The sequence below is a fragment of the Aptenodytes forsteri genome, unplaced genomic scaffold (assembly GCF_000699145.1).
Source record: "Aptenodytes forsteri isolate BGI_AS27 unplaced genomic scaffold, ASM69914v1 Scaffold11, whole genome shotgun sequence".
NCBI lineage: Eukaryota > Metazoa > Chordata > Aves > Sphenisciformes > Spheniscidae > Aptenodytes > Aptenodytes forsteri.
The window spans coordinates 3,475,984-3,490,529 of record NW_008794155.1 but is presented as its reverse complement, the minus strand read 5'-3'; the positions used below and the strand labels follow the sequence as shown (position 1 = coordinate 3,490,529).

At 39.0% G+C, this 14,546-nt stretch overlaps 1 protein-coding gene across 1 annotated transcript in view; it reads right to left on the bottom strand.

Moving 5' to 3' along the window:
- CXCR4 (C-X-C motif chemokine receptor 4) overlaps positions 1-12,533 on the bottom strand; it is an 87,213-nt gene extending 74,680 nt beyond the window's left edge. Inside the window, exon 1 of the mRNA XM_009279985.2 lies at positions 12,384-12,533. Coding sequence (XP_009278260.1) covers positions 12,384-12,533 — 150 coding nt within the window. The remainder of the gene's footprint in view (positions 1-12,383) is intronic.
- Between the last annotated feature and the right edge of the window lie 2,013 nt (positions 12,534-14,546).

Below are 14,546 nucleotides of genomic sequence, written 5' to 3'. Positions count from 1 at the left end.
TCGAGGAATTGCTGTAATTTGTAACTCCGTCGCGGCCTGTAACGTCCCTGCGTTCGCAGGCTGGGCCAGCGCGCGAGCAGGAGTTGCCAGTTGTGCCGCCTGATCTAGTGGCTCCGGGGTAGGAGCAAACTGGGGAGGAAAAACAAGCAAGGAGATGACGGCGATGACAAGATTTGTTCTCGTTTGTGTGGTTAACGGGGCCCGGCTCTCCGGGTGTGCTCCACCCGAGGTCAGCCTGGGTTGACTGAGGTGGGCCTTTGGCTGGAGAAATGGGTCGCTGCAGCCAAAGCCCCCAAACTCCTTTTTGTTTTAGAAGAGAGGCCAATCTCCAGCCACCCCAGAGACGAAAGGCTTCATGAAAAATGCTTCCGTGAAAATAACTGTTTCAAACCTTTAAATCTGCCCATGGTTTTGCAGACGAAACTCCAGTCGAGGCACATCATGGCACGGGAACTGCCAGCGAGCTGCTCGTGGGGCTCGCTTTAGGAAAAATGCAAATCTTCAATCCTACCATTTTTCTCAGAACGGTAGAGAATTGTGGGTACGGTTCTGTTACTGTGCTGTCTGCGGTAACGGCACCTCTGCGAACAAACAGCTGCGTCCCTCTGGTGCTTACAAGTGAAGAGATGAACACTGCCACTCAAAGGCTGTGATGGAAAGTGAGGTGTAATGCGAAAACCGAAAGGAAAAGGGTAAAAGAAAAACTGGCTACTCCCTAGTGTTTGGCATTACGCATTTGGGTGTAATGCCAGATGTATTAACCCCAGATTAGATAGAAATGTCAAAGCAAAAAAACCCCTGAAAGCCTCTAAAAGCAGTAATATTTATTTGCTGACACTCTCTTGCCTCTGAACTGTTACACTATGTCTGTGTGACTATAATTTATACATCTAAGAGAGAATTTCGCTAAATAAGCAGAGGAAGGTACATAAAAGCCTTTCAGAGGAGCAAAGATCTGTTCTAAAAAAGATTACTAGCTTGTAGTAGGGAGAGCACTTAGATTTTGGTGTTGCTCTGACCAGCACCAGAGAAAAAAGGCTTGGTTTCTGAACGATGTTCTCCCGTGCCCAGGCTTTGCAGCCAGCCACTGATGCCACCGACACCTGCGGTTTGCAGGATTCCTCTGGTCTGGAGGATGCTGGTGCGGGTCAGAGACAGCGCGGGTACCACTTCTGCAGCTTGTGCTGTAGCACAGAATGGAGAGAGGAGGTAAATCTTTCTGTACTGCATGAAAACAGCAGCTGATCAAATCATCCATCTGTGAATTGCTTTAGGAGAAAACTAATAATGTGACAAGTTTAGTGAAAACAGCAAAGGGAAGTTGATTTCATTACAATTCAGGAAGGTGTCAAAGGATGACCTTCTATGAAAATGCTTTATGATACCCCTTAGGTGTGTTTTGTCTGATCTGTACTGTATTGGGTAACACTTTGTAGAGGATACAGCTTTAAAAGTAGCTATCGAATGTGCATGCTTTCATGGTTTCTGTAATTGGAAGACTAAAATAAAATCCTTTAAAGTATTCAAAGATACAATATTCAACAGGGATAGAGCAGCCCATCCCTTAATATCTTTTGTGAAAATTTAGATCCAGATTAGGGTTAGGAGCAGAGCCGTAAGATTTGAGGATGAACATAAAGGCTGTGGCTTAACATGAATGAAGTGTAATTCTAATGTAGTGTTCTCACAAGATTTTGGTCTTAAATGTTATAAGTCTTGGGAGGCTTTCCATTTATACTGGAAAATATCCTTTCCTGTTTGGGATCCAACCTAGAACTTAAATCCTAGGAATGAATTTGGATGCAAAATCCCTTAACATTTGTTGTGATCTCATGGGTTTCCTAGGTGCCTGTATAATTTATTAGTAGCCATTTAGATTATAACACCTCATACATTTTCCATGACGTCTAAAAAGCTAAATTTCCCAATAGTTTAAATTATTTTCTATTCCAAGCACAGGTAAAAGATTTTTTTTTTCCTGTCGCCTGTCGTTAGCTTCTATACATAGCTATGTTAACTAGGAGTATGTAAGTAAAGTTTATGGTTGATACTTACGTTACAAGTTCTTTTGTGACTTGGAAGTGCTTTATTCAGTTTAAATATTAAGACTAAGCCATAAGATGTTCAGCAAACAAGAAGATGAATTAAAAAAAATTCAGTATCAGAATAATTCAGTATTACCACCAGTATAGAGTGCTGATAGGATGAACAGCAATTTCCCGTACTCATGACTATAGGGACTTGGCAAAGAAGACTACACTTCTCTCATACTCTACAAGCTAACCCGAAAGCCAGATGGAAAGGCAGGGAGGAGGTCTGTAAACTCCTAGATGACAAAGCTGTCTTGTCACAACCATCATCATAATGTTTTCTAAAAATGAAAGACTGGACACGGCTAAATAGCATCAAAAGCTATACAGGCTCAAGCTGGGATTCTCCTAAGTGCTCACTTGTAGCATTTCAGCCACAGTAGTTACTAGCTGCACCCTTAGAAGTCAGTGTGATGCTTAGAGCTGAATTCATGGAAGGAAGGTCCAGGTAGCATCTGAAAATATTAATTCTAATCATAGAACCTAGATGTAACACAAAATTGCATGATTAATCTTGGATAAAGGCATAGCTGTATAAGTTGCAGCACTAGCAGGTCTTTTTATTAACAAAACAAGGAAGAGGTTCCCTCTCACAGATGCAGTCCTTGCAGGGCAAGGATTTTTTCTAGTGATCTGTTCCCTCTCCGATGGTGGTTTTGACTAATTCTGATTGGTTTTGCCTACCCAGTTTGAAGAATTTTTTCCAGTTCTCACAGGGATTATTCTGTTTTCTGTAGAAGGGAATAGAGGTTTACCAGATACTTGATTGCTGACTTTATATGGAAGATACAGACAGCTATGGCTTAAATGGGTGAAGGAGTCTTCCTCAGAAGCCTTTGAAAAGAGCATACTCTGGATAGGGAGTTCCTATGTATACAAGATGGGAGAATACCATACTTATTTGTTGTGGTTTAACTTGGCAGGCAGCTAAACACCACACAGCCGTTCGCTCACTGCCCACCCCCCGCAGCGGGACGGGGGAGAGAATCAGGAAAAAAAAAGTAAGATTCGTGGGTTGAGATAAAGACAGTTTAATAGGACAGAAAAGGAAGGGAAAATAATAACAGTAACAATAGTAATGATGATAAAAGAATATACAAAGCAAGTGATGCACAATGCAGCCCCCCCGGCCAGCTTTCCCCAGTTTATGTACTGAGCATCACGTCCCATGGTATGGAATGTCCCTTTGGCCAGTTTGGCTGTGCCCCCTCCCAGCTTCTTGTGCACCCCAGCCTTCTCAGTTGGTAGAGCATGGGAAGCTGAAAAGTCCTTGACTAGTGTAAGCACTGCTTAGCAACAACTAAAACATTGGTATGTTATCAACATTGTTCTCATCCTAAATCCAAAACACTGTACCAGCTACTAGGAAGGAAATTAACTCTATCCCAGCCAAAACCAGGACAGTATCTTAGTACCTCTGGCAAATATCAGTCTTTTTGCATGTGAAAAAGCAATTGCGTAGGTTTTGATAAATTTATTTTGTTTTAGAATTTTGTGCAAGTGGGAGGAATATTTTGACAAATGAGTTTTATGAGAAGTGAACAAAGCATGCCTTGAGTAACACAGTACCTTGTCCACATGCTTTTGTAGGCATGTGGGTGTTGAGTCACAAGGGCCCAGAAAACTGTCTCACCTCCTCAAGAATAGCAAACCTTACCTGTCACTTAGAGAATCTGTAAGTAGGTCACCTACTGTAACTCCGTTACACCTACTGTAAGTGCTTGGTAATGAGCAGTTACATTTTTGGGGCAAGTTCTCTGATGGTGGCAGGTTAGCAACGCCTTTCTCTGTATAGTCACCCTGGCTGACTGGTACTGCGAAGCTTGTGAGCTAATGGGATGTAGCACTCGCAGTGCTGCCCCTACATGACACTTTTCCCTCCCATCTCTCGTATTTCCATTTTGTTACTGCTGGTCTCTCCAGTAGGCCAAGGAAGTAAATACCTAGGTACCCCCCATCAGGCTCCCTCTTGGTGGGCTGGAGAGAACCAGGTTACGTACGTGTACTGGGATTTGGGAAGCTGGGAGGTATACACAGGTATACACAGGCTACAGATGCTTCCCAAGAAAGTGCTCTATAATAGACCATTGTGAAGTATGTTCCTTCCCAATCTCTTCGGGTGAGTAGCTGGCATACGTCCTGAGGCAAGAGAATTTACAGCTGAAAGAATAAATAAAATGTGAAGACTGCCATATAGTTGGCACTTGTGGGATTCTGGCTTCTTAGTGTCTCTCTGATCCTTTGGACCTGAATATTTCCTTTGTAGCTATAAAATAGGGACGAACAGAGAGATCAAGCAGCCTCTGCTTTTGCTTGCATGTAGTGTTAGTGTTGGCATAATATACTCATTTGCTCAGAAGGAGTCATAGACTTACTGTTAAGTTTAAATTCAGAAAACATACCCACTTGTGAATCCCTTTTCCTCTCAATGGAACTGGAAGAACAGCCAAGGACCAACCGAAGTAAAAATAGGGAAAGTATCTATTATTTATTCATTAGGTTAAACAGTGAATAACAGCACAGCACTGAAAGTGTGAATGACGAAAATAACCCAGTGATTCCCATTTAGAGCCACAAAATCTTGATGTAGGAAGAAAGAATAGTTTGATGTGACACCGATGTAGACAGGTAATGCCAAACAGTTGGTGTGTATTACCTAAATGCCATCAAAGTAATCAGTTTTGAAAGTACTACAGACTTAAATTTTCAAATATCCCTGGATGACTTGAATATAATGCTATGGATCTGAAGTGAAGTCTTCCTTTAATGGATTTAAATGCATTGCACAGTATTTGAAGACTTGAAAAAAATAATTTTCAGGATTTTGACAGACATAATGTGAGTTCTTTTAGGCTTAGAGGTAAGTATTAATAATATAGCTGAATGAATGTCTTCCTTTTACTTTTCTGTAATTTATATGTAAAAGAGAAATTTTGCAATCATTTTGTGTCTTCAGCCTGTATCTTTGACTTCCTAAATAAGAAACATAAGCATAATTCCGAAGACCTTTTCTGTTTCTTTTAGGATGTTTTATATGGAATTAATTGACTGTAAATACAGGATCTTAATGTCTAAAGAGGGAACCTAAATATAGAGGTTTACTTTTCTGTAATTTATATGTAAAAGAGAAATTTTGCAATCATTTTGTGTCTTCAGCCTGTATCTTTGACTTCCTAAATAAGAAACATAAGCATAATTCCGAAGACCTTTTCTGTTTCTTTTAGGATGTTTTATATGGAATTAATTGACTGTAAATACAGGATCTTAATGTCTAAAGAGGGAACCTAAATATAGAGGTTAACTGAAAAAAATTCCTTGTTAAAACATGTGAGTTGTTTTAGAATGTGAGTTGTTTCAAATGTGGGTATCATTTGAACTGATTCAATAATGAAGTGATTTTTGATATCTTGGGTTTGCACAGTATTACAATATACCATCATTCTCCTCATGCTTTGTTATGCACTGCAGACTCAGTGAGACATATCCTTACTGTAAGTCCTCTATATAGATTCATTTTTAGACCTGCATATAAGCTCTTTCATTAAAAATATTGTTTTCAATATTAAAACGATTGCTCTTTTCTTGATCCTCACAGCCCTAAGCAGACAAGCCTTCATTGACAAGTTTTATTAAATCCAGACTCTTCCTATTTTTTAGAACTGTACAACTGAAGAGATGTGTTCTTGTGTGCATTATTTTGAGATTCACTAATTACTTCAGTAAGTTGGAAAACAAGGTCTAGAAATACTGGTAATAATACATGGCAAACATCCATGCATATTGCACAATGATTTTATAATGGAGGGGGACATGCAAATGAAGTAGAAAACAAACACACTAAGAATTACCTCCTGGGATTTCTTGAAAGAAAAGGGAATGATAGCCAACAGAGGGTGTTTCAGCCTGTTAATGAGCAGATGTAGCTGGCAATCTTCCATAACTTGCTCTTAAATTAAATCTTTATATAAGTAAAGCTTAATTTCTGGTCTCCCTTTGGTGAGTTGGTAGTGAAATATGCACAAAAGAAAGCAGTCCATGCTGCACCATTTATTAAGCTTCTTTAATGGTTATTTATGTGTATGTCAGAAATGCGTGCTGCTGGTGAAAAGAGAATACATGAACAGCTGTAAAGGCAAAGCAGTATTTTAGAAGTTGTGTTATTTGTTCCTGCTCATTACCTTTAGGCATATATTGTTTGGATGCCCATTCTTGACGACTCGATATAAGAAATTGCAAGTGACACTTTTTGGCAGTGCCTTGATACTCTTTTCTGCATATAAATTTAAAAAAAGGTTCTCGATTTTGTCACATGTGCTTGCCAGAAGTATTGGTATTTTCTCACAATATAAGTCAAAGAATTGATTTAATTATTTGAGTTCAAATTGTGCTGTATTTTGTTTAATTTCTTTTTATACCTGGGGAGCTCAGAAGATCCAGGTATTGTGCAAACATTTGTTTAAGTCTTAATCTTTTTATTTGATCCAAAGTGCTTCATATGAAAGGAGCCCAAGGACTTTTGAGAAGAAATACACCCACAATGGACCATTTCAACAGTCGAGTTAAACAAGATCTGATTTTGACGCTGTGATTCTTTGCAAATCAAATATCTATATGTAGGAATTTATTGTTTTATATTCGTCTCTAATCAGTCAGCCATATTGATATAATTTTTAAAATATTACATATTTGAGGATGTACTTCCTCTGATTTGGTTTTCTACTTTACATTTTACAAGGACTGCTGTTTGCTTTCTCATCCATAAAAGAGTTTGATAGCATGAGCTGTGTGAGAAAAGATTGTTTACTCTCGTTAAAATGTATACCTTCTGGATATAGATTCTCCGAAGTAAAGAAGGTAATGACTTTACTCAGAGACGACTCCTCAGAGTGCCTGCAGTAATGTGAAGCAGTCCCAGGAGATGCGGACGATGTCTAAGTGAAACTGTCCTAGGCTTTATCTGCAACTGGCTCCTGAATAATATTGTTACATTGTGGGATTTTTTTTTCCTGAGATTTATTAACTTATCTTTTATCCTGTGGTAGAAGGAATAATTTTCCCAGGGTTGGAATGATATTTTCTCCTTATAGAGAAAGCTCCACCCAAAGACCTTTGTGCTTCACCAACATTAAATACTGACTCCTCAACTCACCACTTGGAGAGAGATGTAAGGAAGATGATGCAAAAGGTGATGCAGAAAGATTTTCAGAGATTTCACTAGTGAAGCAGCTGACCTGAGATGCACTGTAGGAAGCCTGGAGCTCTTATGGGAGCTTAGCAGGAATGCCGGTTCATCAGTAATGTGAAAAACAGATACAAGATGTCTCAAGTTAAATATAAAAATTAAAGTGAATATTTACTTGTTTGGCTGAAAATGTGATCGTATGGAGATTGCCCAAAGTCACATAAGGATTCTACTATGCAGCTGGGAACAGAATCCTGCTTGGCTCTTTTTTCAGTCATGAAGCTTACTTACAAAGCCAAGCCCAGCCTTTTAGAATAGGATCTTAATGGGGAACAACGGTTCTTCAAGCACTTACTTGAGGAATTATGTGCAAAAATGTTTTAATGTCTGTGTATTTCTCAACTATCCCTGTGTCTGGTGACAGACGTTTAATAAAGTTCTCAGTGGCTTTTCGTCCATGAAACTGTTGTAGGAGGGTGTAAAGATTTTCCTTTTATGATTTTTTTTTTCCCTGAAGAAAGGCTGTTTGTAAAATTGAATTGCAGAGGGCTATCAGTATCAATTTACATTAGCTTTAATTCATTTGTGACCAAAACAAATTAAAAAATGCAGGATATGTGGATGATCATTAGAAAAAATCTCTATGACACCAAAAAGGAAGTAGTGAGATGAATTGCCTAATACTCATACACGTGCAAGATGGAAAATGGTTTTAGGGATATCGAGAAGGTCTCAGGAGATACTAATCAAAGAAATATCAATAATGCTTAACGAACATCAGCAGATAACAGCATGTTCTCAAGAACATGCTGTTTTAGACATACTAACAATATCTAATTTTATGCTTGTATTCCTAAATTCTGGTCAGGCTGAGCTTCTAAAAATGGGATAGATCAGAAATATTAAATACTCCGAAAACAAATACAGCATCTTACTGGTTTTGGCTTCTGATTCCTAAAAGGGTGCACGGAAGAAAACCCAGACATCTGTGGCTTAGAAAAGCTGTTTTCAAAAGCAGCTTTTCCCAGGTAAGAAGAGACACTCACTCTCACATACTGAGACACCCAGACTCGGCAGTCAGCAGAGCCCTCATACAAGTCAACACATTAAATGTGGCATGTGCATTAAATGTACTTAGCACCATCAATAAACAATCTTTTGGTTATCTGCACATGGACAGGAGAGAGAAGAAGGACAAAATGGCGAAGCTTGTGTTTCATATCCTCTATAGGCGACTATGATTAAAGCAAATGTTTGTAGTTTCAAGCAAGGGGGACAGGATTTTGATAATTCTGAATCATGGAGTTTTGGACTTGTGTTTATACATAGTATTAAGGTCTAAAATTCATGTGTTTTTGTACCTATTAAAGGTGTGTACCACATACATACAAGCACACAAGCTGGTATAGGTAAATTACTGCACTCCACCACTGCAATTGCAATTACAGGATCTTACACCTACATATTGCTTTCCAGCAGTGAAGAAATGCCCAAACATGAATAAAACTGCTTCTATGCAAGGGCATTACTCTCATACTGTGTTCATTTCTAAACTGATATAGATCGGTATATAAAATGCACAGGCATGTTCAGTGATAGTAAGAGAAAATTTCCTGGTATTTTTGCATCCAAAATGGATGAATTGTCTGTCGTTCTGTTTTTCTCCACAAAATATTCTGACATAAAGGCTAGATGGTTTGTGCATAGCAGCACAAATGCCATTATCATGTTGATTGAGGTAAAGGGCAGAAGTGTTGGTCATAGGGATGCAGAAGAGAAGAAAAATCTCTTACTGCAAAACTAAAGCTTAAATCAATTTAAATGAAAAAAACGTGTACTGTCCAGGGAGGGAGGGACTCTCACAAAATCTGAGAAGGAACATTGAACTTGATACTAAAGAGCAGCATAGGGGAAAAAGCATGATGGGAGAGAGAATAAATCAGCGCAAAAGAGAAAACCACCCTGGAGAAAAATCTAACTAGAGCAGAAGAGAAACATGAAAAGCAAATCGACTCCTTTGTTTCACACTTAGCAAAGCCTCAGTGTGGATTGCAGCATCAGTGTCAGCTTGAAGTTAAAAAAACCCCACAACTTTGAGTCACACAGGTCAGAAACCACCCGAGCACAACTTCAACCCTCTTTTGCCAACACGTGTCACTGGTTTTATCTGGACTGCTACAGCCTCTTTCTTTTCTGGCCTTTCAGGACCCTTTATGGTCCATACCAAAGAGCTCCTTTTTACATTTTTCTTTCTCGCACCCCTCTTGCCACCCCTTTTCACTGGCTCTGATAATTCCTTTTGCATCTACTCATATATATTACACTGCTCCTGTTCTCTCTGCTAAGCTTCTACTTATGTATGATCCTTGTCTCTACATTCACCTTTCTCTTTCCTTTGCTCCTTCAGGGTCTTGTGTTCCTTTAGCAGCTCTTTTCCACAAACTGCATTTGTAGTGTTCTGTCCTTCTCTTCACACATCTGTGTGCCAGACTTAATGCACCTTTCCTTCAGTCCATTGTTTTTTGGGTGACTCTTGAAAAAGCACTTTACCTCCCTTTACTTCAAATTTCACAACTGTAAAATGGTGATAGTATTGTTGACTTCCTTTGTAAAATGTTCTGAAATGTACTGGTGAAAGCTCTGCATAAAAGGTTAGTATTATTGCTATTTAAATCAATAAGTACTAAGAATAAGGTGAGCTATGGACATCTCTTTCTGAGCTTTAATGTACGATCCTGTTTGATCTTCCTCTGTCCAGCTGAGATGAAGTATGTGCATGGTGTGTATCAAGTGCGGACTGCAGCCTAAGCTTTAGCTCAAATTTATTGATAATACACAGTGTGTACATAATTTCAAGGTTATATCATTGGCTTGAAAATCTAGTATCATGTCTTGAGGAGGGATTGTAAACTGCATTTGTGGCTCCCTTCCTGCCTTGGGCATCGGTATAGATGAGAGAGGAAGGGCTGCTGCAGGAACTTCGACCACTGGTCTGATGAATACATAGAAGTACGTTGTGAAGTGCCTGATATACTTTCTACACTTGCTAACTAAAACATATGGTCATGGCTTTTCTTGAAATTTTCCCTCAAGAATCATTTATCTCTATGTTGAGAATAAGCATGAGCAATTTTCCCCAGAAGGTGAAGTTCAAAGCTGCTATTTCTGAAAACAGAGGCTTAGAAAGAAAATGCCACATCGGTTTTGACTCTGGCATCTCATCAGCATTTCCAGATCTCTTTTACCCTTTTGTGAAACAAACAATACATCTAAGAACAGAGCTGGCATACACTTATCCTTCATTTAAAATGAAGATCGTATTGAAATTATTTGAGAGAGCTTTTTGGTTTTACATTAATTATGAGCTGTAAGCTTTACTTAGCGGAGACTTCATAAAGGTTTACCTTGTTAAGCTGTTATTGCCAATTTCCCAGTAGTTTTATGTGCAAGAGAATAATACGATTTTTCATCAGATATTGAAGTACAAGATATTCTGAAAAGCATATTAAATACTTGCGTGAAGACCTGTGTTTTCATAAACAATGACTAAGTTTTTCTGAACCTGTTAATGCTAAGTGTTAGACATTGGTATCGTATCGGAGCAGGTGTGGCTAAACAATCTCTCAAGGTCATTTCAAGAACGAGATTCTAGCGTTTATGGTATGATCATAAACATTCTGTCAGTCATATGCCAATTGATATAATGATGTATATTTTTATCTTTGTTTTTTGCTTGTTTGGGTTAATTTTCTGAAGTTCATTTAATACTGACATTCTTACAAGAAACCATTGTGTTCAAAGCTTTTAGGGATCTTTGGTAGAACTAATCACCTACGATCCCGATGTCTCCCTTTATTTGAACCCGCTTATTCCCGCATTTTGTAACAAGCCTGTTGGTAAGAGTGGTCTAGAGCTTAAGATTATGCTGAATGTTGTACTTACTGGAACCTCTCACTATCCTGAGATGGTCTCATTTCGTTAGATGTTATTTCCTTTCTTCTTCAGTGCTATTTTTTTTTTTTTTTCTTCCACAATAGCCTGATGTATAAAACTGAAAAGGTCCGCAGACACTGAGAGATGAGAAGTAGAGTGATTCATCTTGGCACTGATCCAGTCTGTGGACTGAACAATAGATTTCGTAACTGTCACTGCTGAGCGGAGTTCCTTGTCTGCTCCTGACATGATAACAGTCAACTGCAGTACAAGCCTCCAGTCCCCTGTGAGGGAAGCTGACTGCTAGCTCTGACTGGGGATATTTTGTCCATAGCACCAGAGAATAGCATCTAAAGCTATGTCAACACCAGGAAGCAAAGCATTTTAAACTGTTTGAGTTTTATGTCTCATATTTGCTGTGTAGCCTTTATACAGAGATAAGAATATTTCTGGACATTCGTAATTAATCCAGAGAGCGTTTAAGAAGAGGAAAGCTTGGATAGCTGCTACCTTGGTCTGCAAAGTGCTTAGGCCTTTCCAGGCCTGATCTGCATGGCTCACGCAAGCATGACCTCAGACCTCTTGTTAAGGCAGAGAGGATGTCTAGGCTGCCTTCTGCTGAAGCGTTCCTGAGTTTGACAGTGAAGTAAGCAACAGGCTATGTCGATGATGGGCAAATGCGATTTGGTAAGAGGGCTCAGATCTGCACTCACACGACGAGGCAGATACTGGCAAAATGACTATGCTTTCTTATGATAGTTACCAGGTTGTTGAATCCTATCTCTAATCTACCATCCTCTGAGGTAGCCTATATCTACCATTTCTCTTGAGGAAGAAACATACAGTTTTCACTCTTTTTCTTCTGGAGTGTAGACAGGTAATCTGTCTTAATCTCAGACCTCGCAGTTCTGTTTTCTCTGAGAACGACTGTACAGTTTCTTTAAAGCATGGTGTTCACTTAAACGAAAGCATCTTTACAACAAGTGATAACATATGTAGGTTGCTTTAGGCTTTTCCTTTAGTCATACCATTCCCTGAACCTGAGGAAGATTACAGCTTCTTTGGAAACTCTTCTGGAATCTCTCCTCTGTCAACAAGCTGACCTCCATCCTCTCTTCCTATGACACGTCCTTCTTAATTTGCTGGTCTTTGACTTCATACTCCTGCCTTTGACAAACCAAGTTGTGGAAGTGGAAATGGGATCCTTGGTTGTGACTCATTCGCCTGGCATCTTCCAAGTATGCCCTGGACATCTGCTCGGTTGCATTCTTCTTTACTTTTCCTACTGCTACAACATAGTCACGCAGGGGATTGTAATAATCTACCATAGTTGGTTATTTACCACTAAACAGTAATTTTGTGAACTAATTGTCGTAGTTGTTCCTCATCTGCAGCAGAGTGGTCTGAGGTAGCTTTGTGGCCAGGTGCAATCCCTATGAGTGTTTAGTGTCAGTAATTGATGAGCTAAGGTTGTTTGCTAATGTGTGTAAATAGCATTTTATCTGGTAAAAATACTTAAAGCATCATTTACTTCTGCAAACAAGCAGTTCACTTTATTGATGGTAGAGAGGCGTGTACCAAGGTGATGGAATTTTCTGGCTTTTTATACTGAATTACTTCTTGGGAAAAGGAGGAAACTTACTTCGAAGTGGAGGTAAGAAAAATCATTGTCTGAATTGATACAATCTTAAGTCTAAGGATGGTAACTGCATAGGCAGAGGTCTCCAGATTAATTTCTTGTATATCCAGTAGAGTTAATCTAAGAATAGCATTCTTTTGGATCAGTGTGGTGTTGATGTTAGAAAATCACTGGGAGAGAAAAGAATTATTTTTATTAGTAGCAGGACTGAGCAGAGAAGTACCTGAGCAGAAGAGATAGAAATGTCTGTTTGCACTTGATAAGCAGTAAATCACTTTATTTGAAACATTTTCCATGCAAGAAGTCACTATTGTCTTTTTAAGGTACTTCTTGTGGGGGGGGGCTCCAGTCCTGCTGTGCTATACACTGTCCAAATATAAAAAAGGGTAAAAGCCATCCTCAAGTAGTTGAAAATCTAAGTGAAAGGCAAACATAAAGATAAAGCAAATAGATAAAGGGAAGAGGGGAAGATGTAGGGAGTACAAATGGTTTGAGTGAGTGAATCAGCCTTGTGACTAGTACTTTCAAGAAATGTAGAGATCATGCTGGTATGGAGTTTTATGAAACGGTTTGATAAAACTGTTATCAAGGAATGAATCAAAATAGTTCCTGTTAAGGAAAACATTATCTTTGCTGCCTATTAGAATTCTTTCATTACTTGAAGAGAGGAAATCTTGTAGCTACAACAGTAAATACAGTTTATGTGGATAAAGCCGCTCTAAAAAAAAATGATCTCAGCATAAGAAGAAAGTTTGCTTGTGGATTAGGGAGCTCTAAGAAGGTAAGAAATAAGGACTTGAGAAAAAGATTAATAGTTGAGTCAAGTAAGGGCCCATACTGGAACTTGTGAAAATTATCTGGAAAGGGAATAAATAGTACTTGATTTTTTTTTATTGGCAAGGTGAAATTACATGGGGCTTTTTAGCTATGAGGAGATACAAAGAATGCAGAAGGATCAAACAGTGATCGAGCATTCAGTAATAAATGACAGGTGAGCTTCAGGGTAGACAGCTGATGGTAACTGATTCTGAAGGGACAATTGGAACTAATCGTACTACCTGATAGATTCTAAATTAGCTGTAACAACTCTGAGAAAAAGACTTGGTCATTGCAGGGAACAGTATAGAGAAGGCTGCAGTTCAGTGCAGTCTAGAAAGAAATTGAGATGTTAGATTGTATTAAGACAAAACAAGTATCATTACAGGAATTTATAGTACACCTTTGCCTGTATTGGAGTGTTCAATCTCAGTCATTCCATCTCAAAAGGCATATGAAATAATAGAAAAGGTCCTAAAGAGAGCAACTAAACTGATGAAGAAATACAAAAACAATTCCTGGAGAAGTAAACATGAGGATATTTAAGACAGTGCTAAGGGGAAATTAATATGGGACAACATAATAGATGAATGATAGCGAGGTGAGTCTTCCCATTTTGTCTGCCATAAAATGAAGTGAAAGGGATGCCTCCGTTAACTTTACTTAAATGCGGTTAAAAGACAGCAGACTCAAAATAATGACTAAAGCAAAGTGAACACTGCTGAACTAACCGAGTGTTTTCATTCTTAACACTTTGCTGGGAGAAAGATTCTTAGATGAGATTTTCAGAGTTGGCTGCTTCCCAGTGGCTGCTGCTCTTACTGTCGCAAGGCCACTCTGGGTTTTTCAGGGCTCTTGGCACCCCAAGGTGCAGCTGGTCACCCAA